Source organism: Periplaneta americana, chromosome 12 (assembly GCF_040183065.1).
Source record: "Periplaneta americana isolate PAMFEO1 chromosome 12, P.americana_PAMFEO1_priV1, whole genome shotgun sequence".
Classification (NCBI taxonomy): domain Eukaryota; kingdom Metazoa; phylum Arthropoda; class Insecta; order Blattodea; family Blattidae; genus Periplaneta; species Periplaneta americana.
This window is the reverse complement of record NC_091128.1, coordinates 121,473,665-121,499,582: the sequence shown is the minus strand read 5'-3', so window position 1 is coordinate 121,499,582 and position 25,918 is coordinate 121,473,665. Positions and strand designations below refer to the sequence as shown.

At 33.5% G+C, this 25,918-nt stretch overlaps 1 protein-coding gene across 2 annotated transcripts; it reads left to right on the top strand.

The window, feature by feature from the left end:
- The first annotated feature begins 1,564 nt into the window (after nucleotides 1–1,564).
- On the top strand, nucleotides 1,565–24,959 carry LOC138710860 (UPF0430 protein CG31712-like). Of its 2 annotated transcripts, XM_069842027.1 has the most exons (6): nucleotides 1,565–2,166; nucleotides 2,466–2,609; nucleotides 9,035–9,260; nucleotides 10,150–10,280; nucleotides 19,797–19,880; nucleotides 22,758–24,959. In XM_069842027.1, the coding sequence occupies exons 1-6, from the start codon at nucleotides 2,027–2,029 to the stop codon at nucleotides 22,819–22,821; spliced, it is 789 nt and encodes a 262-aa protein (XP_069698128.1). In that variant the 5' UTR covers nucleotides 1,565–2,026; the 3' UTR covers nucleotides 22,822–24,959. The 2 variants fall into 2 exon arrangements, with proteins under 2 accessions (XP_069698128.1, XP_069698129.1); XM_069842028.1 differs by lacking the exon at nucleotides 10,150–10,280 and having other exon boundaries at nucleotides 1,605–2,166.
- Nucleotides 24,960–25,918: the final 959 nt, after the last annotated feature.

Sequence of the window (25,918 nt, the reverse complement as noted above, 5' to 3'; positions counted from 1 at the left end):
AAAATTGTGACTTCAATTAACTCAGAAAATGTGGGCCTAATTTTATTTTCAGAGCAGAAGTGGTGTAAGTCAAAATGGGTAATGAGGGTTAAAGTAAACATTCTTTAAAATACAGCGCAAAGTAGCGGTTAATATTGAATTTATTTAAACTATTAGTAGTCAGTGAATAGCTCAAAGGATATATTAATTGCTACTTTGCGCTGTATTTTACAGAATATTTACTTTAAACCTCATTACCTAATATTGACTTACACCACTTCTGCTCTGAACGGCTCAAATAATCACTGGGAATGTAAAAGCAACACCAATAACAGTCATGCAAATTATTACAGAAAAGATTGCTTTTTATATTAAATTTAAAAAGGCTCTTGAGAACTTAATACGTCTGCCACATGAATCTACACCAACACATCAGAAATTTATAGACACAGTCTGGATTTATTCAAGAAGTGAATATTTTGCAAAAGGATTACAATACTCCATGAATTCTTGAAAAATTAACACCATGATCCCTACTTGAATGCAATATAACGTTCAACTTTTGAAAAATATAAAGAAAATAACACGAATACAAAAATTATGGAATTACTTGCATTAAAAACTGTAGATACATTATCCAAAATCGGAATGGTTACACATTTAAATATATGATTTCTGCAAAAAAATAATATACTGTAACAGGTATTTACTTTGTTTTTATTTAAACTCTCCTTCCTGACATACAAATAGGTAACTGATAACTAATAAATGTTTCATAGAACACAATACGTAGGCTACCTACAACGTGGATTTTATTGGTTATGACTGAGTTATGATTTTCTCTTGGCTTTTAGGAAATCTGAAGAACGACAAATTCGGAGATTTAAACTTGTTACTGCAATTTTCGTCATTGCACACATTGCCTTTTTTCCGATGCATGATTAAAACGTTATTATAACATCTCTCATCCCTTTAAAGCACGTGCTGGCTGAAAGAGACTATGACCAGTGCCTTGCTTGCCGCTTGGGCGCTAGTGTCGCGAATGTTGGCAGAAAAAGTGTTGAAGTTTCGTGACTGTATATATTAGACTGTGCTTAAACTGAACAGGTGACTATGTGTTATCTTCCCTGCTTTTAAACTCACGCTTTTACAATAATTAATAGAACTAAACATAATAATACTTATTACTTTCTTATGTAATATTTATAAGTGTTATTATTACTCTTTAATCATTTATTTTAGTTCACATTGAGTCTTTCTTCTGTGGACACCAACCTTGGCAGACAGCGCCTCGTGGTGGAATTGAGAAATCAACCAATTTCAGAATAAGCTTTGTATTGACAAGGCCGTATACAAAGAAGCGAAGGGAGCATTAAGTCGGCCGTGATTGTTATTATAAATGTCCATTTTAATTTTGATGGAAATACAAGAATAATACAATTTCAGGTCCCAGGTATTATTTTGTCGCGCCGATGTTGGCAACTCAGCTCTATTTTTCAATTCGTATATTACGACAATTGATACCTATAACCGAAATTTGTATTGTATTGTACTCTTATCTACCTATTTAAAATAGGTAGTGCTACAAGTGTGACAAGAACTGTTGGGAAAAAAATTATAATACCAAACAAAGTAGTAAATGACGCATCTCGCATTGCAATCAATGGAAACTAGCCATACTAAAATGGGAGGAGTTCCCTTGCAAACGATATAACTTGTGGTTGACATTGTGATCTTTAAACAGATAGTACTATCTAATGGCATAACTCAGTATTGAAATGTTGTTATCTTTGCGATTTAACTCTGCTATAATTGATGTCCAATAGTGAATGAAAGCTAAAATTTCAATGTTGCGTACGTACCCCGGTGCGTTCATATTAATTGTGTAGGTCCATGCGCCATAGACCAATCACAATCCATTCTTTTCGTGGCTGGCTATCGGCTATGGACGTCTAATGGAGACTAGTGTTGTTTATCTTTGAATAGTAACTTATATTGTTTTTCTTGTAAATTAGCTGGATTGAATTTGTGTTCTGTTTGCAATAACATGGGTAGGTCTAGAACAAGAAGCAAGTCGCCTAAAAGGCGGCATAAAAGCAAACATACTCGCAAACGTTCAAAATCTCGTGACAGAAGCTCCCATAGTAAGCATAGAGATAAATCGAGGGAACGTAGTGCAAAATCAAGGTAAGTTTTCATATAGTTATAATACATATTCAATTAGTGCTTCGGAAATGTACAATAGTATTATCTAGTTACGAGTGTAGTGAAATTTTAAGTGTTGTCGAAAGGAACTTTGAAGAAACTCATGTCAAGTCATACTCATTTCAGAACGTTTAATAATAAATCAAATAGGGTTTTCATTTATAACTGAGCTTCTTTCTTCAGAAATGCCGTGATAAATGTATATTTCGGTCCTATATTTCTTGTATGTGTAGCATTTTATTACATTACATTACCTTAAAATTTTATCTTAATTCGTTCAGGAAACGATCACATTCCGAATCGTCCAGCAGTAGTTCAGATGTATCAGATGAGGCTACTCGAGCAGCAGTACATGCCAGAAAAAGAACTTACCATGACAGAAAAATGGATGAAGTGGAGAGACTAGCAGAAATGGAAAGACAGAGGTACTTATGTTTACAATTTTATTATTTGTAGGCTAGTTCAAAATGAAGTACTAATTTAAACTACTATATGTTTATATGTAGATATTTCCTTCAATTCGAGATTTAAATCGGTTGAAGTAGGTGAGTGACATTTCTTAAAATACTAGGGCAGCCCAGCATTCATCTGGAGGAGTAGTGATGGGGTGTGATTTGAAGACCTGTGATTGTGTCGCTGTGACAGGTTTGTTGTAGTTTCGACTATAGTTCGAAAGTCACAGCTCCGAGAAATTGCCAATATGTGACTCATAGCGATTGATGTATGTATATGTGACAGCTCCAGACAACTGCAAGTCAGAAGATTCATATAAACTTGAAGGATAACATAACTGGGACCTAATTAAATATCACCCCACTCAAAAAGTTACGTCGAAAACTCTTTGAGGGCATGCTTCCTTACAGGGGTAATGGCGTTTCCTCTAAGGTTAGAGCCCAGTTTAGGTGTGTGTGTGTGTGTGTGTGTGTGTGTGTATTAATCGAAAATTAGGGGCTAGAAAATATTGAGAATAGGACGCATGTTTATGACATTTTTTTCGATTAATACACACATATCTAAACTGAGCTTTAACCTTAGAGGATATGCTGCTGCCCCTGTACGGAAGCGTGCCTGCTTGCTAGCTTATCACTAGCCGTTTCAGTTTTTGTATTGTATTGTATTGTATTTATTAACATTCCATGTTATTCATACATTGCTTTACAGCTAGAATATGGAACAAGTCAAAAAACTGAATACTATTATAAAGTCTTAATTTACAGTCACAGTCTAGATGAAATATATATACAGACGAGATTTACAATATAGTCTACTAGTACAACACATAGTTTTAGTATCAATTTCATGAAGTGTTATTGAATGTCATGAATTCACTTACAGAATAGAAGGCGTGAGAAATTAGGTACTTCTTTAATTTGGCCCTAAATAATCTTATGTTTTGAGTTTCATTTTTTATATCGATAGGGAGGCTATTAAAAATTTTTACTGCCATATTAACGCATTCCTTTTTGATAGTACGATAGACTTGCCGATGGAGTACGAAAGTCATTTTTTTGACGTGTATTTGTGCTATGAACTGTTGAATTAGTTACAAAATTTTCACGATTACATACGAGGAAGACTATTAATGAAAAGATATACTGACAAGCCATGGGCATTATTTGTAGTTTTTTTAAAATAGTCCTACAAGATTCCCTAGATTTGCCACCTACTATTATTCTAATTACTCTTTTTTGTAATAGAAATATATTGTTACTATCTGTGGAATTTCCCCAGAATATTATTCCAAAACTCATTACCGAGTGGAAGTATGCAAAGTATATTGTTTTTAAGGTATTGATATTTACTATCTTTTGCATAGTTCTAATAGCAAAACAAGCTGAATTTAGTTTGGGGGTAATTTCTTTAATATGATTTTTCCAATTTAACACATTATCGATTTTTAAGCCAAGAAATTTGGTTGTCGTTGTTTCTAATAGGGATCTGTTGTTAATTATTGCGCTAGAAATTTGCGAGGTTGAATTTGCACAGGATTTAAATTGAATTATGTTAGTTTTGTTACAATTTAATACCAGTTTATTGACTGAGAACCAGTCACATATTTCGAAGAGAATTTCCTCTGTTGAAGATTGGAATGTGTTGGAGTTATTGGCTGTAATTACTATACTTGTGTCATCTGCAAATAATATGGGATGACCTATATCTTTTAATAGGGAGGCAAGATCATTTATAAACATTGGAAAAAGTAGGGGACCTAATATTGATCCTTGAGGAATTCCATTATTAATAGTTCCCCATGTCGATGCAGATTTCATAGTTGTATTGGTTTCAACTTTCTGTTTCCTATCTATGAGATATGAGTGAAACCATTGGTGTGCAACACCTTTAATTCCATAATAACAAATCCATAATAACAAATAGGCTACAGTAAACTCCGTTTTAACTTTCCAGTTTTTAAAGAATAATCTGGTAAGTCCCAGCCAAATTACCATAACAATAATGTAATTAATTTCCACTTTTAAGGAAACCTGATTTAAGGGAAATCCCACTTTTAAGGAATACTTTTCAAGTGGATTTTATGATAAGCCCGAAATATTGACTTGACTTTCAATAATCAATAGTTCCCGCATATTCAATAGCATATCTCAATCAATAGTAATGTATATTGTTTTTTATGGTCTTAGTTTACGTTGTTTTCAAAGCATGGTTGCTTTGCTTGCTTTGTTCTCGCAAGTTGTGTGCATTCTGTCTTCAAGTTTTTATTTTGGTTTGTTTATGCATCATAATGGCGACTAAATGGAAGAGACTAACTATCGGACAGAAAGTGAAAATACTAAAGGATGTCAAGGCTAATCCTCAAATAACACTATCACATAGAGCAGAAAAGCATAGTTTGCCAATTACTTCATTATGGGGAATAAGGAAGAAGAAATTTTCTGTGCCAGTTTTAGTGGTGTTCGAGTTCAACCAAATGGAAAAACATTCATACCTCACCATTTGAAGAGTTAGAAAATATTATATTGAAATGTATTGTAAATAATAATTGTAGGCCTAATTAGTAAATGATTATAATATTTGGCATATAACACATGTTAGTATTAGTTATTTTAGCCTTTCTTTCCCATTTTATGTAAATCCTCTTTTAAGGAAAAGAAAACATCCCTCAGAGATTCGTTAAAAAGGGGTTCTACTGTATAAGACTGGCATATAAGTAATAATATAAAAGGAAGAAAGTAATTTATTATGATACAATCTAAAACAGAAATCAAAGTAGCACTACGTGCTCTCGACTAATTTGCCCTTTAAACTTTTATTCATAATTTTTTTTTGACAGGCAACTGTACTGGTTTCGGTACACAAATAACTTCAAATGTTCCCTTATGGTACAAATCTTTAAACACGAGAAAATGGTAAAACTTTATACATTTAAATTGTTTAACCTCTTTAAATGATAAGTATTTATATGACAAAAGAGTTCATGAGCTTTCTCCCAAAACGAGTTAAGTCCATTTTAAAAAATTTGACCAGAAGGACAAAAAACTTTAGATGCTGTTTCGATTTATGCTGGATGTTTCTTGATAGTTTCTCATTGTTGCACACAAATGTGTTTTCAGTATAAGTAAAATAATAAATCTTGAGTTTAAATCTACATTTTAAATAGGATCATTTCTAAAGAAATAAATTAATACAAATTCTGTGTGACGCTTTTTATTGACCAAAATCCCAGGAACAGTACAAAACATGTTTGTGTTTGTAAATTTATACCTTACATTTATACAAATTTCTCATCATACACCACGACATGAATGCAACAAGATGCTATCTACTGCCCTTGGGTCAAAGGCGAAATAATATATTACCAGATTTTCGCGGAAATACACATTTTCAGTATCCCTGATATGGGAAAAGAATGGTTTTCGTCATGCTGTCTCTGTATAGTGAATTCATTTAACTGTAAGTCGAATTTTATTTATAGGAGTATTCCTTATTTGTGTTGTAATTATATATATAAGCTTATCTGTCGTCGATTTGCAAAAGGGGACATGTCCAAAATAACAGTGTTGGAAAATCGCAAAAACTATAACTAATTTAAATTAAAATGTTCACATATTTTTTTCTAATTAGATCACTATGGATACATACATTCAGGATCCATGAACATTTTAATTTTTTAAGTCTGTTATGGTTTTTTTGCGATTTCCCAACACTTTGTTATTTTGGACGTGTCCCCTTTTGCAAATTGACGTCAAATTTAAAATATAATATTTTATAGGAACAATTTAATGGGTTTTGTTACAAATCATTATAAGTGCAATGGCAATTTAGGCCCAGCCAAATTAAAAAAAAAATTGTCTTTATGAACTAATAGATAAAGGTGAAGTTGTTCTTGGTCACAGTGTCAAATTTTGAAGTGACGTTAAAAACTGGCGATCAGAAACAAAAGAGATGTGATAAGTATGCGAATCGACGTATTTATACTATTCAGAATTTTTACACACAGGAGGTAATAGTCCAACAAAAGATTAAGGTACACTTAGGTTCTAAGGCAGTGTCAGTAGCCTTAAAACAAATTGTAAAAGAACTTGATTTACAAGTAGAAGAGAACTAAATCTAATAGAAGAGTAGGTATCAAGCAGTGACATCAGTAGCGGTGGCGAATCTTGTGACAACAGTGATATCATGGTAGAGGAAGGACTATTCGAAATAGAAGAGTTAGAATATAAAACAGTGATTGAAGATTTATAGTATCTAGTATAATTAGAAACATTGCCTGCAGTAGCTGAGTGGTCAGATTTTCAGCCTGACATGCAGGTAGTTAGGTTTCGAGTCTCGGCTAAGCCTGGTATTTTTCATTGAAAATTCCGTGGTGATACTTATGGCAGACAAGGTTGCAGTTGGGGTTTTTCTCGGAATTCTCCCTTTTCCCCATATTAGTCATCTACTTCATTCTGTCAACATTTCTCCATTTCGTCATCATTCCATAGCATTCCCTTGCAGTGAGTTGGCTTGCTCGAAACTTAGGGTATGCAGCGAACCTTTTTTTTCTCTTGTATGTAGGAGGGACCCGAAGGCTTACACTGCAGCCTGAGGCTTATTGTGCTTACCACTCCTATTCTGTGAATAATTGTGTAGCTGAACAGTCGCGCTGTTGTACAAATACAGCACACTGCATCGTGAACTTAACCTGGGCTGTGGTATGGACGATATGTGGATTAATGATGGCGAAAGCCAAAAGTTACCCAGCAATTCTGCTTCAATTGGTTGAGGGAAAACTCCGGAAAAAACCCCAACCAGGTAACTTATCCCAACCAGCATTTGAACCCGGGCCTGCTCGTTTCACGTTCAGACATGCTAATTTTTACTCCAGAGTGGTGAACTTGCAGCTAAGCTTAGTGTAGTCAGTCGGTGTGAGTTTGGGAATGCACCTGGCTTGAGAGTTAGCGCAATAGGTCGTGAAAGGTCGCAGTGCTGGGTCATAGTGCCCCTCTCCAGAAAATTGCATTCTATTCCATAATTAGATGCGATTTGTGCAAAGTCACGTAGGACAACATAATGCTTTACTTCTATAGTTTTATGATATGTGCGTAGTTTTTGGAGATGACTGTCCATGTCCATGAGTACTAAAACTGCAAGACACATACTGCTCGAGTGTGAGGTCTTTGAATGTAGGGGGCTTCAGATATTTGGAACCTCTCCATTTGGTAGATTATTACATAGGAGTGAAAGTCCTGGAGCTTAGTAAAAGCCCAGAACTGGATCCTCTATGAAAGGTATAGGGTAGCACAGTAAGCCTTGAGGTTGATGTGCGAGAATCAGTAAGCTCTCAAATAATCCCCCAATACTACTACTGCTACTACTAAAAGCACAGTCTTTAAAACGTCTTGAGCACAATATTGATATTGATTTTCAAAATTTTAAACGATTACAACTTAAAAATTAATTTTAGAGGTACTTTTATAGAAATATGGAGGCATATTTTTCAAATGCAACAAAATAACAAATTTATATTCCAGAGAAAACTTTCTTAATGACCTAAAGAATGTGTGCACCAATTAGCATGCAAGTAGCATTATTATAGTAGTTCTCAAGATATATAACTTTTTGTATGGAGTAAAACAAAATTAAAATTGCGGGAAATTGCAGTCACAGTTTAGTCTCATTTAAAAACTATCTGCACAGCAGCTTTAAAAATGGTGTCGCAGCAGCTGACAGGGCTATAAATGCATATTAAATTTTATGTAATGTATTTTCACATATCAAAAAGTATTTTAAAGAGAAAAACGATTTGAAAAAATAAATAAATAAAGTTACAGGAAATTGCAAACAAAGTTGTAGTATAATTTTAAAATCCTGTACATTAGAGCTTAAAGAATGACCGTCACAGCAGCTGACAAGAACAAAAAAGTGCATTAAATTTTATGTAATGTTTTCACTATATTTAACTGTCTTCTCCCCTTAAAAGTAATCAGGGGCGTCTCGTCCTTTGAGGCTTTCGGGGCTCAGCCCCACATGAAAATTTGCGTAATATATTATTTCAAATATTTACGAACAACTCTCAAATATAGAGGAAGTCTCGTTCCTGGTTCGGCATAGCGCTCAGTGCATGGAGATGCTAGATCCTATAACACATATGTTGCGAGTGAAGGCGCCGGGAGAGGGACGACTATTAGGGCTCATTCAGTTCTGTCGCGGTCGCGTTCGTATTGCGGTAAAATAGTGTAATACAAGTAAAGGTAATGTAATTTTATGAGTAATAACGAAATTACTTTTTAGTTTTAGTACCACGTATGACAAACTATAATCAAATAGCCCCGGACAAATTCTAGACCACAGGACGCCTCTGAAAATAATGCATCTTATATCATTTAAATAAATCTGTTTTTTTAATTTCTAGAAGACAAAGAGAGTTAGAGCAGAAGATGGTAGAAGAAGAAACAGCAAAGAGAATAGAGGAATTGGTAAAAAAAAGAGTTGAAGAGGAGCTAGAAAAAAGAAAAGAAGAAATAGAAGCTGAAGTTCTAAGAAGGGTTGAGGAAGCCAAAAAGATTATGGAAAAACAAATGATGGAAGAAATGGAGAGAAGAAGAGAGCAGCAATTAGAAGAGGAGAAGAAGCGAGAGGTAAGACAGAAGGATAATCCACTAAGGGTGGAGAGCTGTGGGAGGGTAGAACACCGTGGGGTGGGTTGAAATCAGTTTCATGGGAAATCGTGACCTTAATTGTGGAACTGTTATTTATAATTCAAAACCACATTGGTACCTGATTTTTCTGAAATTCTGTTCCCATGAAACTGGTTCAAACATACATAATCAAAGTAAAAGAGAAAAAAAATTGTAATTCTCTTTAATTTGAACAAGAAGAAGTAAGACAATATGAACTGAACATCCTACACATTTGCATTGTAATTTGTGTTCATAAGTTTTGTGCAATGCAATGAAATCACATTGTATATGTTTTTATGGACATAAAATATATGAATAATGATTTTTAAACTTTTTGATGTTATTATAATATATTGTTTCAAATTGTTCACACCTGTATTACTACTCTCTTTTAACAGTGATAAGCATATAGCATGGCAATGTTGGTGGCAAAATTATACTATCAGATTAGTTTGTGTAATGGATGTATTTGTCAAAACGTATTGTGGAAGAACTGACATTTCATATAGTCTTAGTGATGTGTGTATCATAGAATTATATATGTGAACAGTTCATGATAATCACAGCAGAAATAATTGGAAAAAGTAATATAATCCACACTTCCATCATATTTATGTATCATTATCCTGCAAACCTCCTTCATTTAATTTAAAATAATTTCAGTTTAGATTTCTATTGATAAATATCCCAGTATCCTTCATTGTGAACTTTATTCAGTTTTTTGTCTGATCTGTTAGAATCTCCTGGAACATATTGCAAAGTACCTAGGAATTACTTCTCCCGTAGTCTTGTCAAAACATGTTTAATGAACTGGGGCAGCTAACAAACATTTTTTTCGGGGGTCCAGAGACTGAATGTCAGTCTCAAAGTAAGGTTCATCATCTGTAGAAAGAAGACAGCATCGTTAGTACTAAAGAATGCATTTGAGGCTGAGTTTACAGTTTGCGGAGGAAGAGGTCTTGACTCCGCCACTACAAGGTATTATCTACCATTTTTTATACTTTAAATGTCAATTTTTATCTTTGTTTTTTTTACCAAGAATTATTTGCAGGGTTGCCACTTAGATCTCTCATCTAGTGCACATGTTTTGTACAGTGTTGACATCATTTGGTAAGTAAGTGCCAGAATATGACACTTCAGTTTTTAATCTGATTGGTATGCACTATAAATTGTAGGGGCTTATTCCCTACTTTAGCGTACATTTTTAGACAGCAGATGAAGTGGCAGCCTGGCAACGTGTATGTACGTGTAGTTACTTTGTGCGGTTGTTACGCCATCTTGAATAGCTTTTATCGACGACAGTATTTGCAATACAAGTGTGCCTTCCAAAACTTCAGAATTGAGGTTACAGTTTGCCCTCATACCTTGTGTTGATGTAGTCATCAGAATTTCGGATATGCTTAGTAATTATTGTAAATACAAATTTACTTCAAATAGATCATTATATATATAGTGAAACCCTGTACAAACATACTACTTTAAATATAGAGCAAGTGACGCTTAAGGGGCTGGTATTCCATCTCTTAGCACTACAGTCTGACAAGCAGATTGTTAAATCTTGCAGATAATCAAATACTTTCTAATAGTAACACTGGAAAGTTCATGATTAAATTGGCGAATGACTCAGCAGTACTATCTAGCGGCAGGGATTGTAGGCAGGGATGATGACGTGAGGCATTGTGTAGCTAACTGTGACATGAGTTTTGTTCTTCAACAAATACTTGGTGAAAGCAATACCACCTGTATTTGTGTAAGTCATAAGGATTATGCTCATTGTTATTGCACACATTGTAAAGGAAATGTGCAATTGTTTGTTCTGTGTTCTTCTGTAAAATGTATGCTTGGCAAAAGATGCTAGATCGTTCTTCAGATTTACAAAATATATAGATGGACGAGAGAGTTCTAGACAAAAATTTAAAAATTAGAGGGACATAGTATCTGTACAGAAATTACAAAATGTATTCAGATCACTTTAGATTATCGTACTTCAATAACAATAATAAATTTGAAAAGTCAAGGTTAAGTAAAAATGAGATATAATTGAAAAAGTATACTGAAGTTTCAAATCGGCTGTAGGTCTGTTATGTTTAATATTTTTCTTTAATAACAGACTGAAGAGAATAGCTATTCCTTCACTGAATTTAAGAGCTCCTTCTTCCGAAATTATGGGTCAAATTCAAAGCACAATGAAAGAACTGCGAAGGTCCCAAAAACATATTAGATCTTGCATCAAGGAGAATGCAGGTTCTCTGATGTCAGACAGAAACTATGGACAATACTCCTCTACCATGTAATTAGATAATGCATTAGCAGTAATATATTAATCTTTATGTTAACTGAATCCGTTACTAAACTGCATAAATCTACTTTAGTTTCTTTATACAAAATATAATTTCTTGATAGTTTATCCGTATAAAAAACTGAAATTCATAATTTTTTCGAACTATATAGATGTGTCTTGGGATCAAGGATCAAATAATATTCAATGGAGAAAAATTCTTGGATGTAACGAAGTACAACATTATAATTTCAAGCTATTTTGAAAATTAAGTCAGAATATCTAGATAAGCTTTATTTTGTATATAAAGATATGAACCCTGCTTTAAAATTGCAATGGAAAGAATTACATTATAATTAGTATGGATTTAAATTTTTAATAATAAGAAGGTTAAAACAAGACGGCATAGAAAATCTCTTTTATATTGTTTCATCTAAAGGTGGAAACAACTTGACTTCAGGCTGCTCCAAGTTTAGAGCTACAATTAAACAACTATGACGAATTAGTTCCTGAGCCCTCCTGAAAGAAGCACCTGTAAAGTTGACATTTGTTATTTCTTATTCAAGCAATAGATATTGAGGCAGCTAAATCGAATTTTTGCAGTCCTATTTGGACGAAACTGTTAAAGATAGCAAAAATGTACAGCATACAAATAAAGAAAAGAAAACGTACTGCATGTGAATGCAAGTGCTTATGTTGCATGCGTGTATGTAGCTGAGTGAATCACGAAATTTGGCGAAGAAATTTTTCTTCAGATAGTCCAAATGATGTAACAACACACATCGCCCCCCCCCCCCCAAATAACTTTAAAGGTTCAAAAATGGTTTTCTCTAAGAATATGTATCTCCTAAGACAAAATTGTTTTTTGATTTTTTTTTTTTTAAATTAATAATGTTCTTTGTAAAACTAGAACTGGTGTTAACAAAAGAGCCTTTAAAATGATTGTGTCCCCTGTTAACATTTCCGTTTGCAGTGACTATGCCAATATCTTCATTGATAAGTACCATTTTTCAATGTGTCAATAAACTTACATCAAAATTAAAATGGACAACCAGATAGCTAGAAACGAAATAAGCTACGTATGAAAGCTGCTAAGTCATGTAAAACTGAATCATATACATTTTAAAATACGAGAACTGTGCCAGTTCATTTCTATTCTAATAATTTGGAACTTCTTATTAATTTAAACTGTGAGGAAAGCGCTCCAAATTATACTATTGCTTTGCGTTTTCTTATTGTCATCAAATGCACACCTCTCCGCTTTTCCTCACGTAACTCAGCATGCCGCAAGGAGTGTATCAACATTTCAAGCTGCTAGATGGCAGAGCCATCACTTTTCGCCGCCACTTGCAATGCTAAGCAGGAAAGCTTTCCAGTATTATTGTTACAGAGTATTTGAGATAGCATTCTTGTTGTCTCACTGCACCCCATAAATATATAAGGAATTCATTGAAAAATTCTGCTTCCTCACTCAGGAGGTTGCTATTTACAAAACATACCAAAAAATAAAAGATACAAAAATTATAAAGATTAAATGCATACAATTTAAAGCTATACCCAGGCCGTTGTAACCTTGCATCTGACAGCTTAGTGTAATGTTGATAGCAAGAGATACGACTTTGTCACAATGACCATTTAATACACAACAACTGACAACTTAGGCGGAGTTTGCTATTCTTCTCCATTAACTCAAATTGTAATTATTGTGTAACTACATTCTTTATTTCCGTCCCCTTAGAAAGGCCTAAAGTTTTTGATGTCCGCTTATGAAATTATCTTCAGGAATGGATGGATGCTTATATATACAGACAGATTCCTTCTCCTGCTCATTGGCGAGTTATTTGCACCAATTTTGATGCCTGACTATTTTACTCAAGGATTTTCACTACCTGAGTTATCATTTTTAGAATGTCTTTTTTTTTTTTTTTTTTTTTTTTTGCGACATTTCACAAATTATTTATAACTTGATAACACTTAACACACGAATTACACACGTGATAGTAATACTGTAACCACAAACATATAGCAAACAGAAACACAGCAATACTCCATTTGACAGCATGAGCAGCTGACAGAAAATGCTATGTTCTGATTGGTTCAGAAAGCTGCTGCATAGCTTTCAGTTTTTTCATATGAAGGGTTGCCAACCCAAATAGCTGTCAAGAGCAAAGTTACAACAGTCTGGGTATAGTTAAAAAAAGTTACAAATTTTCAAATAAGCTAAAATGTTACAGTGACACAGTATCGAATTACACAAAAGTGCTAACAAATACAATTAAAAATCCTTCTGTGCCCCAACCACTAATCAGTTCTATGTTTGTACCGGAAAATGAGGCGTACATGGAGCAGTAACAGAAATGATGTGACATGGCTGATACACAGATATACTTCATTGTTTTAAACTAATAACATAACATGATGCATTGAATGCATGCGAGATTTTTACAAGAATGTACTTACATTATGAAATGTCCATGTCAGACACTACTTATAAAGAGTTTCTCGTCATGATGTTTGAGCCCTAAATTACAGCAACTGGTTCAGCAATTGTAGCCTACACTATTATGTATGTTGCAGAATGTTTAACAACTTGTAATTTTAACACAATACAGCACCAACACTGTACTGTATAAATTTCACAAAAGAATCCCTGTCAAGGGAGTATGGTCCTTGCAGCGTAAGAGGAGAGGGTAAGCTAGTAACTCAAGTGTGTCTGAAGAAACAGGTGGATGGGAGTGGTGTCATTGGCTGGCTGGGACAAACAAGTCTCAGTCATTGGCAGACCAGTTCCGTGTTGGGAGTTGGTTGTAAGAGCAGAGGAAACATTCACATTCCTTGCTCAGATCATCTCCTGAAATGCAAACATTGTTACATATTACATGAACTATACAGAAACTGATTGACTGACCACCATTCCCATCTTCGTGTTTGGGTTTGTGTTGTGAGTGGTTATGCAGCCATAGATAAACTGCACAACCTCCTTATGTTTTCACGCCTCATTGTCAATGTTTTCTACTTGTCCCTGCCTATTTTGTTGACATGTGGAATCTTTTGTGGAATGAAGATTACAGTCTGGGCAAGTGACGATCTTTTGCATAATTAGTGAAGCATTTATTGAAGAAATTAGACGCTTACCTGAATTTCGGGGGAGTTGCTCAAAATGTCTTCATTCTATATATGAAATCGAGAAAACTCAATGCATTAATTGTCACAGAGATCAGTAAGAATGGTGGAAATATAGTTTTGCTTTAAGGTTGGCTAATGGGAAAATGTGTGGGTTTTCCTTATCAGTTTTTGCACCACATGTGTGACACAGTTCTTCTTGTACTTTGCATTATCAGTTTCTGCTAGTTAGCAGTCTGAACTCTGTTTACAAATACGTATCTTCAAACGTGGTTAGATACATTGTATACGAATTTGTTACGCAAGTTTTATAATTTTATATATTGAAACAAAGTGAAATGTTCAATTTCATAGTAATAAAATTATCTTCAGTACAGCAACACATTTTTCTCGTTGAAACTTACCTACTAAAGAAGAAGTTTTACAAGTTGTCATATTATTAAATTATTTATAGTGCGTTTCACAAATGAATCAGTCGGAGCTAAAAGGAATTAAGTCACTTTTGACAACTTTTCAGGAGAAGCATTCCACTAATAACACAAATATTATATTTTTATGTTATAGAAGACAAAAGAATATTTAAAAGTCTTAGTTCTCTCTTCCACCGTTCGATGCGCATGACATCAGTTGTTCAAATTGTTGCATAACCCAAAACTTCATATTTTGACTTAATTCCTTTTAGCTCCGACCGATTCAAATAGGGAGGGTTGAACTCAATAATAGCCTTAGAGGCTGCTTGACCATATTCCTGGAAAACCTGCAGATATAGGGAGAATTGAAATAAAAATCGCTGATGTTTCTGTAGTTCCTATTGCTTACAGATGCTACAGTCATAAGTTTGCTATTTCAAGCAGTTTGGTATGAATCATGGTCTTGTGAACTTGTCAGAAATGGCAATCTTATGTGTAAGTTTTATCGTATGCTTAATTGTAGTGTCTTATTTAATTGGCGAAAGAGAGAACCATATTCATTCCGAAAATAAAGAGCTTACATGCCTGCTCCACGAGTATTTTCATTCGAGGTATGGTAAACCTATGATATTTGTCACTAAGTGTATTAAAGCGATTGGAATTAGTGAAAAGTAGAATTCTTAAAGAGAAACAAACAGGCGAATTGAAAAGCTCAACAAAAAAATGGCCGTAATATTATTCTGAAAATAATATAGATAATTTCGACAGGGATACATTGGGAAGAAATATTTTAAGTTTGTGTGGAGAAAATTACATTCCAAGCTTGAATGATATATTAAAAAGTACCAAAGAGAAGTTGTGTTTTCCTGCGTCTCGATCATCTCTGTGGTAGATAATGAGAAATATTCTGCTACACGAAAATGATACAGTGCAAAAATATTTGATGGAACATCAGGGCATAGTTGCACTGCATAATCAGTTTGTTTGTGCAAATAAACATATAAGATCAACCAAACGTGCTATATTCTTTCCCAGTGAAACATGGATAAATGTGAGCATGACGAAAGATGCACTACAAACGATTAGTGATGACGATCTAGTTCTGTGTGTGCTGATTGGTAAAAGGTTCCAGTATTATAGTACTCCATGCCTGTAGTGAACAGGGGTTTGTAAAGAAAATGGGTTACTGGTGTTCAAATCGTTTTCAACTAAAGATTATTACGAAGAAATGAGAGCGACCCTTTAAAAAAAAGGTTTCAGGAGGAGCTTTTATAGAATATTACACCTAATTTTATGATTGTTATGGATAACGCAATACATGATACTTAACACAAGTATTCTACCAAGTTTATGAAGTTACTTTTGAAACGTTCGGTAGTCCTCTCACATTCTGCAAAACTGATCTGCTACTGGTTTATCGTGAAACATGCTATAATAAGTGTTATTAGTGAAGATGAGCTCCAGCGAGTGTCCCAGAACTTCATACATCGCTGCAACATGTGTATAGAACATAATGGAGGACATTTTGAGCAACTGCTCTGAAATTCTCCATTTCCTTAAATAAATAATTCACTAGTTACGTGAAAAACCACTTGCCAGACTATAGTGCTGTGAGAACATTACCTGCGAAAGCTGACAGTCTACTTGCAGACTCTAGTACCAAGAGACAGCAGGAGTGCCAGTCCCTTAGGTTTGACTCACAATGTTTCTGACTTATGAGTAGGGTATAACTTGTAAGAGTAACAGAAATGCTTTTCAGATTCTAATATTCGTGCTTATTTGATTTTACTCTATGCAATGAAATATAGAAAATTTATCATTTTGTCGTTCATAATGTAGATTTACATAAGAATGAGCATTATCATCATCTTTGTCGAAAAGTCTATTTTGGAAAAATATATTTTTGGTATTATATTGAAGTGTTGTGTTTGCCTTGCCATCTCTTCCTTTGTTAATATTTCTACCTGGTATTCTTTTCACAGTTTCATAAGTCCATTTTAGTTAATATATGACTATATGTACTGTAGATGGTGTCTGAATGCAGGTTTTCGTAATATCTGCCTAACTGGAAGATTTTTAGATTAAGGTGAAGAATTACTGTATGTCATGAAAAGTTCATGAAATAACTATCATTGTTGTTCACACCTGTGGAGTAACGGTTAGTGCGTCTGGCCACGAAACCAGGTGGCCCGGATTCGATTCCTGGTTGGGGCAAGTTACCTGGTTGAGGTTTTTCCGGGATTTTCCCTCAACCCAATTTGAGCAAATGCTGGGTAACTTTCGGTGCTGGACCCCGGACTCATTTCACCGGCATTATCACTTTCACCTTATTCAGACGCTAAATAACCTAAGATGTTGATAAAGTGTCGTAAAATAACCTACCTACCTCACCACCTCTATCAGTGTTAATCAAAATTAAATTTTGATCATAATAGCAATAATGTCCTCCACCGTGGAATAACAGCATATCTGACTGTGAAACGAGTAGGCCCAGGTTCAGATCCTGATTGGGATAGATTACCTGATTGAGGTTTTTTCTGGGTTTTCCCATAACCCATTAAAAGCAAATGCTGGGAAACTTTCGGCGCTGGACCCTGGACTCATTTTGCTGTTATTGTCACCTTCATTTTACTCAGACACTAGATAACCATCACAGTCGCAAAAGAAACTATTAAAAAAATTAATAATAATAAATTGATTTCTTAATCTACGAAGTAGCCCAACTATCTGGTTTTTGAAATCTATGAGTACAAAATGTACAAAACTGCTAGTGTCAGCAAAAATTTGTTGCATGTAATCTGATTTAGAATAGCATATAGCCAATATAGAATAGCATTGGTACTTTCTCACTGTATCAAGAATAAAGAGAAAATATTGTAATATTGCAAAAAATTGATATTGAGAGTTTCGTTGATATACATGTTTTCAGCGTCCTTCCTCCTGGCACTGAATAATTTTGGGCTTGTCTTCTCTCCATATACAGGAATTTCTCCAAAACTGTTGGACTGTTTTTATATTCAGCATATTTAAGTAAATTTTTGTGAAAATTAATAATAATTTTAATACGAATTAGTGTACTTTTATTTGAAACCAAAGCACACAATGGTGGAGAGAAAGATTGTACAGTTAGAATATTTCTAACTCAAAGAATTAAGCATCATGCATGCCTAGTATGAAAAGTGCCTGTTTACAACACTCATTTTCAGACTTGTGCAAGCAAAGCTTAAACTATCATCTTCTGACATGCAGTTTGCCGTAGCTCAATAAACCAATGCTTAAAGTGGGCTGATATGAGCCGGGATATGCATACAAAACCTGGGAAATGTGCCGTATGGCATACTGATGAAATGTGACCTTAATTATCTTTATATAAGGTTATCATTGATCTCGGACACTTTATTTTATTTAGATTACATTTAATTACATATTACGAGTTTGATGAAAACTCTTTTATATACTGATTTTAATGAAGTTGTTATAAATTCATATAAAGGATCAACAACTAATAATACCAGATAGTTACCGAACTGTGGCTCTGGCCTTATTTTCTTATTATCTTTTAAATATTTTATATATAACTTTCATTTATTTACCAAAATGGACAGTCATTCTATATTCATGAAAGATGATGGTAATGATATCAAAAACCATTGATTACAAGTAAAAATGTTCTGTTCTTAAACTAATTTTTTTTTCTCAATATGTAGATAGTACTTTTAAAGCTTAGCATTCAAAATTAACTGTAAAAGATTTTAAAATTATTTTTAAATGGGTTTCACTGTAATTTCACATATTTCATCTGTGATAAAATTACTTAACATTATATTTGAAGATAGTGACACAAGGTTTAGTTTATACTGGATGGAAATACATCTACTTCTCTTTTGTTAGTGACATATCTGAATGCCAAGACAAAGATAATGAATATTGTTTTTTTGTCATATAAAAGAGTTTCTTATAACAAGTTTCCATCTTAGCACTTCCTGTTCTTTAAACTCATGTGTTTTAATTTTTATATTATTTTACTTTCAGTTGTGTGTAGTTATAATTTTTTTCTTATAATCATATTTATATGAGTTTATTTTATTGGCCTTTTGTTATGGCTGTCCTATCACAATATTCAGGCTGTGCACAATAAATAGAGAACTTTGAAAATGCGTGTATTCCATCCAGATGTTTTGGAAGGTATACTTTTAGTATTATTTTTACTGAGCCTGTTGCCAAGATTGCTTTAACCTCACCATTGTGCCTCTGTTGATCTTTTTGTTCCGGAGAGGAGAAAAGAAGATTTTGTTTGCTTGTGATCTGAGTGCTTATATTGGGTCACCACATTAAATATTAACTAAACAGGCACTGAGAAAGCAACATTTACACTGTATTAATACATTAATGGAGAAAATAATGAAAAGAGTACGATCTTCTACAATACTTTTACAGATGGTTTTTTATATTTCATTTCACTGACAGCAGTATTAATGTGTATTAATTTAAAAACAAAACGGTGTAAATGAGGCTTTAGTATAATTTGAATTGTACTGTATTGATTTTTCTCCCCAGATTTTTATAATGTGACTACGAACAAGTGTTTTAACTGCATCATCAGGAATTGATTGATATTTACAGAGTGTGCATGAATTAAACCACTTGATTGCCTCTTATCAACATGACAAATTATTTTTATAGGAAGAAGAAAGAAAGAAACGAGAAGAGTTGGAGCAGATCATGGCAGAAAACAACCGAAAAATCGAAGAAGCCCAGAAAAAACTGGTAATTAGATTGTAGCAAATATACACATTAAGTGTGAACTAAAACAAATTACACAAATGATTTTCATTAACATTTTCTACCAAAGAATTCAGTGGCTAGTTTCAATTAAAGTCAGACATTTTTAAACATCAATGAAATTTTCTGTCTCTTCTAGTACTATTTTAATTTTAAGTCAGATCTTACACAGAATGTAAGAAAACTAATAGCTATAAAATAAAGCTCTGTTACAAGTTGATATTTTTTTTATGCAAATGTAATCATATTTAAGGCATGCTAACAAAGATCTAGATCCTAGACTTAGTTTTGCAATGAATGGAAACTCTAAAAGACACTTTTTCTATCTAAAACTGTTTCTCTAGGATTGATCTATTCAGCTATCTCTGCAATGCATGGGCGTGTATTGGAAAGAATTATAACTTTAAAAATTTGTATCAATATCTCATTGTAATATGAACCTTGTGCAGTCATTATACTAATGAATATAATGAATATGAAATGCATCAAAAACCACTTTAATTGTGGCTTTAATAAGCCCATTTTTAAACATTATAGAATTTTTGTGATAAAGTTTTGTCATCATATCCCTCACGTATTAGACCCTACAGGATCTGTTACAGTCTCATGCCAGCGCTTTCATGCCAGTTTTGTAAAAGGGCTAAAAATAATGTTCTGCTCAAAGAGCTGAGATGTTCCCTGCAAACAAGGATATATTTAATTAGAGTTTCGTTCAAAATATTCTGAAAGTAGTGAGAGTTGCCCTTGATGACTTTGTTTTCTTGTTTACCTCTGGAGTCAGCTCTTGTTGATTCAAGTACAGTGGAGGGAAAGGAATTTTCCTAACGTAAAAGCTAAAAATACAACTTCCTTTGATGTTTCTTTTTGGGAAGTGGTGTACAGCATGACGTCTATCTGTGAACAGCAATTTTTCCTGAACTGTTGGATGGATTTTATTCTCATTAAATATCTAGGAGTCAGTTTTTTGGGAGTGCTCTCTCAATTTTCTGACAAAGTTGTGCAGTATAGGATGGATGACAAAGAACTTTGACACATGGAAAACTCTCTGCAGACCTTCGGACAGAGTTAGTGAGTACATAACAAATATAAACATGTGCTAACCGAAGAAATATTCATTTCAATCACAACGAAATAAATTATATCTCATACTGAATGTCAGACCCAGCAGGAAACTTAACTACCTTCTAAAGGAACTGCGAGAGTCTAGTTGTCATATGTTTGTCCTGTGTTATGTATCATCTTCTGAGGCCTTGACCTTAGCCAGCATACACAGCACGAGATGCAAAAGGGAAACTCATAACACAACTTTTGGGAATAGTAATACTTGGTAAGAAAATGAAAGGAATGCACTGTATGTACAGAAGAAGACAATATGTGCAATTTACTTTGCACTGTTTACTTACCTACTTACTTACAAATGCCTTTTAAGGAACCCGAAGGTTCATTGCCGCTCTCACATAAGCCCGCCATCAGTCCCTGTCGTGTGCAAGATTAATCCAGTCTCTATCATCATATCCCACCTCCCTCAAATCCATTTTAATATTATCTCCCATCTACGTCTCATTCTCTATTTCTCTCCTGTCTTCCAACTAACACTCTATATGCATTTCTGGATTCGCCCATATGTGCTACATGCCCTGCCCATCTCAAACGTCTGGATTTAATGTTCCTAATTATGTCAGGTGAAGAATAGAAAGCTTGCAGTTCTATGTTGTGTAACTTTCTCCATTCTCCTGTAACTTCATCCCTCTCAGCCCCAAATATTTTCCTAAGAACCTTATTCTCAAACACCCTTAATCTCTGTTCCTCTCTCAAAGTGAGAGTCCGAGTTTCACAACCATACAGAACAACCGGTAATATAACTGTTTTATAAATTCCAACTTTCAGATTTTTTGACAGCAGACTAGATGACAAAAGCTTCTCAACCGAATAATAATAGGCATTTCCCATATTTATTCTGCATTTAATTTCCTCCCAAGTGTCATTTATATTTATTACTGTTGCTCCAAGATATTTAAATTTATCCACCTCTTCGAAGGATAAATCTCCATATTTCCATTTCGTACAATATTCTGGTCATGAGACATAATCATATACTTTGTCTTTTCGGGATTTACTTCCAAACCTATTGCTTTACTTGCTTCAATTAAAATTTCCGTGTTTTCCTAATCGTTTGTGGATTTTCTCCTAACATATTCACGTCATCTGCATGGACAAGAAGCTGATGTAACCCGTTCAATTCCAAACCTTTTCTGTTATCCTGAACTTTCCTAATGGTATATTCTAGAGCGAAGTTAAAAAGTAAAGATAATAGTGCATCTCCTTCTTTAGCCTGCAGTGAATTGGAAAAGCATCAGATAGAAACTGGCCTATACGAACTCTGCTGTATGTTTCACTGAGACACATTTTAATTAATCGAACTAGTTTCTTGGGAATACCAAATTCAATAAGAATATCATATAATACTTCTCTCTTAACCGAGTCATATGCCTTTTTGAAATCTATGAATAACTGATGTACTGTACCTTTATACTTCCATTTTTTTTCCAGTATCTGTCGAATACAAAAAATCTGATCAATAATCGATCTATTACGCCTAAAACCGCACTGATGATCCCCAATAACTTCATCTGCATATGGAGTTAATCTTGTCAAAAGAATATTGGACAAAATTTTGTACATCAACAAAAGTGATATTCCTCGAAAGTTACCACAATTAGTCTTGTCCTCCTCCTTTGCACTGTTAATTTTGTTGAATTATTGAATAAATGCAGTGTCTGTCAAGAATTAACAAGTTTTTGGGATATGGTCGTATGGACAAGGATAATTTTAACAGAAAATGTATTCTCTCCTTATTTTTAGGCAGAAGAGAGGTTGGCTATGGTGGAAGAACAGAGAAAGATGGAAGAAGAGAGACAGAGGTTAAGGAAAGAGCAGGAGAAGAGAGTTAAGGAAGAACAGAAAAAAATTCTTGGCAAGAATAATTCTCGGCCAAAACTTTCCTTTACATTGAAACCTGTCACGTGAATATGTGTTGAGTGATTTGAGACGTATGCTGATAATGTGTAAGACGAGTAATCCTCGGAATATTATATACAGGATTAAATTGCAAATAAGACTATACGTATGCATATGAACTTGTATAATAATAGTGAATTACTTAACAGTGCAAAGAGTAGAATCAGTTCATGATGGGCATACCAGATGGCATAGCAATTCGTGCGTACTACAATACTTGGAGTGTTGATTGTGCAGATATTCAGTCCAAGAGATTGTGGGAAAGCATTAGAACCAGAAATTACATCTGAATTGGTATTCTTATGACGCAGCTGCACAAAGCATGTAACTATGTCAAATATTTTGTGATTTCTGGTCAGTATTGTTGTGCTTGATGTTCATGCAGGAACTTCGTAAATACTGCTCTCAATATGAATGTATGAAAAATTACGTAAAAATATGTGAATATGGTTTTTTAAAGAAGTTGTTTTCTTTTAGTGTATTTCTTCCAGAAGAGCACCCAATATTTAGCAACTAGATTAGACCAGATCTGATTCTATGCTCAAATTTTGGACATTTATCAGCCTTATGATTCAAAGTCTGCTATATTTATTGTACCTGTGGTAATTGCTGAATGCTTTTTGAAGTGCAGGGATTTTAATGGTTCACTGCACCTATTAGGAGAATAATTAATACTACCTAGTACATTAGCTGTGTATTTATCACAGTAATGTGTGTTATTTATATACTATAGGAAAATGAAATATTGTGGTGATTCTATGCCACTAGCTGCTTGCTCGGAACCATATTGGTTAATCTCTAATCTGTAAGTGTAAAATCGAAGATGCAGTTACGTTTCTAGAGTAGCAATCATATAGAAATAGAGTGTTTCCTATCTTGCTGCAATTCTGCAGTGTTTGTCTAGATTATGGTTTAAAAGTTTTATTGAATTCATACTTCATTCGAAACTGATATTGAATGCTTCGTTATTTATGGATTTTATATGTAATGTAGATATAAGTCAGTAGCGTTACACCGTTTTAAGAACAAACATAGAAAATATTACATAATCTGTTTACTTTTTTTTGCTTGCTCTAGTTGTAGGCCTACATACAATTTTAATCACATTTCTGATAAGATTTTTTCACTCCTTGACTAGGGTTGGTAATTTCTCACTTGTTGCTATATCCAGCTCCTGAATTCACAAACAAATGTAATTCGTTGTTTGATATATTATTTTAGCATATTATTTTTGCTTTGTACTCAAAGTAAAATGCTTTATAATAGTGAGCTAATTCAGGAGCATTGTTATGGGAATTTATGTAATCAGTAAGAGATTTAGTGAAAGTAGTCATGAATACATTACCAAAACAGAAAGAAAAAAGACGTTTTATAGAAACAAAATTTTTATTCGTTTTATTAGTTTTTCATCTTTCAGATCAATATTTAAATTGATTTGTAATATTAATATCGCTGTAGGTTAAAAAATGCATTGAATATAAAGGGTTGAAATTTATGCAGGCTATCAAAATGAGGCTATTTAGTACAGATTTTGTTAATGCATAATATTTATAATGTTTATTCTTACTTTGGCTTTAGTGCATACAATTCCTGTTCTTCGTGCCAGCTTAAATCACATGAAGGCTGCAGAATAATTTTTACAGTATTGTATCATGTTCGTAGTTAAGTATTGAATGATGATAATGAATTTTGCAGCATTGGAGAATAGACTAAAGAGTTACTCCGAAATGAAGCGAAATTAATATACACTAATTTAAGGAATTTATTATTTCGTCAAATGACATAAGACTGAAACTTAAATTAAAAGAGTAGTTTGCATATTAGATATGCATAAAGAAAAATACACATTGTAGGTTATCATTCCTAGCCAACCACTTATTAGGATCTAAGAGAATTCTGTATATAGCAGTATTTCTAATTCCATGTATGGTGTTCTGTACATTGGAATTATGTTTATTAAACATTAGTATAAAGAAGGTATTTTAAGATTGTATTTAAGATGTATAATTGCTGTAATGGACTTGCAAAGTGACTACGTAATTGAGATCTTGTGTTTAGAAATCCCCCCTCCCCTTCCCCTTCTTTTCAAGAAAATAATAAGTGGAGCAATTATGAGTAATTGATACTTTATGTAGAAATAAAACTACCTTTAAGAATTTCTGAAGTGTTGGGAACTTGAATATTACTTTTATTTTTTCTCAGTACTTACATCTGAACAATTATAATGATACAAAAACTTAGAATGCTGAATGTAAGGATTGATATATAAAAGAGGTTTTTAATACAGTGAAATACTGTAACAGAAATTTATATAAATCGTGTAAATTATTTTACTATTATCAAATGAAGAAAATACTTGGCTTATTGATGTGACAAAAGATTTATGTAATTCTTTTTGTTTTCTCCTCAGGATTTTTATTCATAAATCTCTGAAATTAATCTGTGAATACCAAATTACGATTATTAACGAATTCCATGTGCTTACTTGATTAACAAAACATTTAGATATGTGCATTACTTACATTGGAGACAGTGCCAATTTGTAACTGTAGCCTGCCATAGTTGAATGGAAAACGAATTAAACTCTAAATGAATTTACATGCAATCCATTCCTTGCAAAAGTTGCCATGATGATCCATTTTTCATATTTCAAATTAATGCAAAAGCGAAAAAACTATTAGACATTTCTCGGTGATAGTAAAATAATATGTGTGTAATTGTTATTTATTCAATGGTTTTTCTAAATGAAAATTAAGTCATTGATTATATCTGTGGTTCCCAGCCTTTTGATTGTAATCTGAAAACACATAAATACAAAGAATAATTTGCCTGAGAAAAATGAAATTAGTTTCTTAAACTTCTCATAAGGTTGTTATTGGGATGGTTGATAATTGCCTTGTAGCTGGCAGTTTTGATAAGTCTGGTTTAATTGTAGATACTCTTAAAACGCAATTTAGCTCAATATTAAATTTACGTCTATATCAGTATATGGATCATATGAGAAG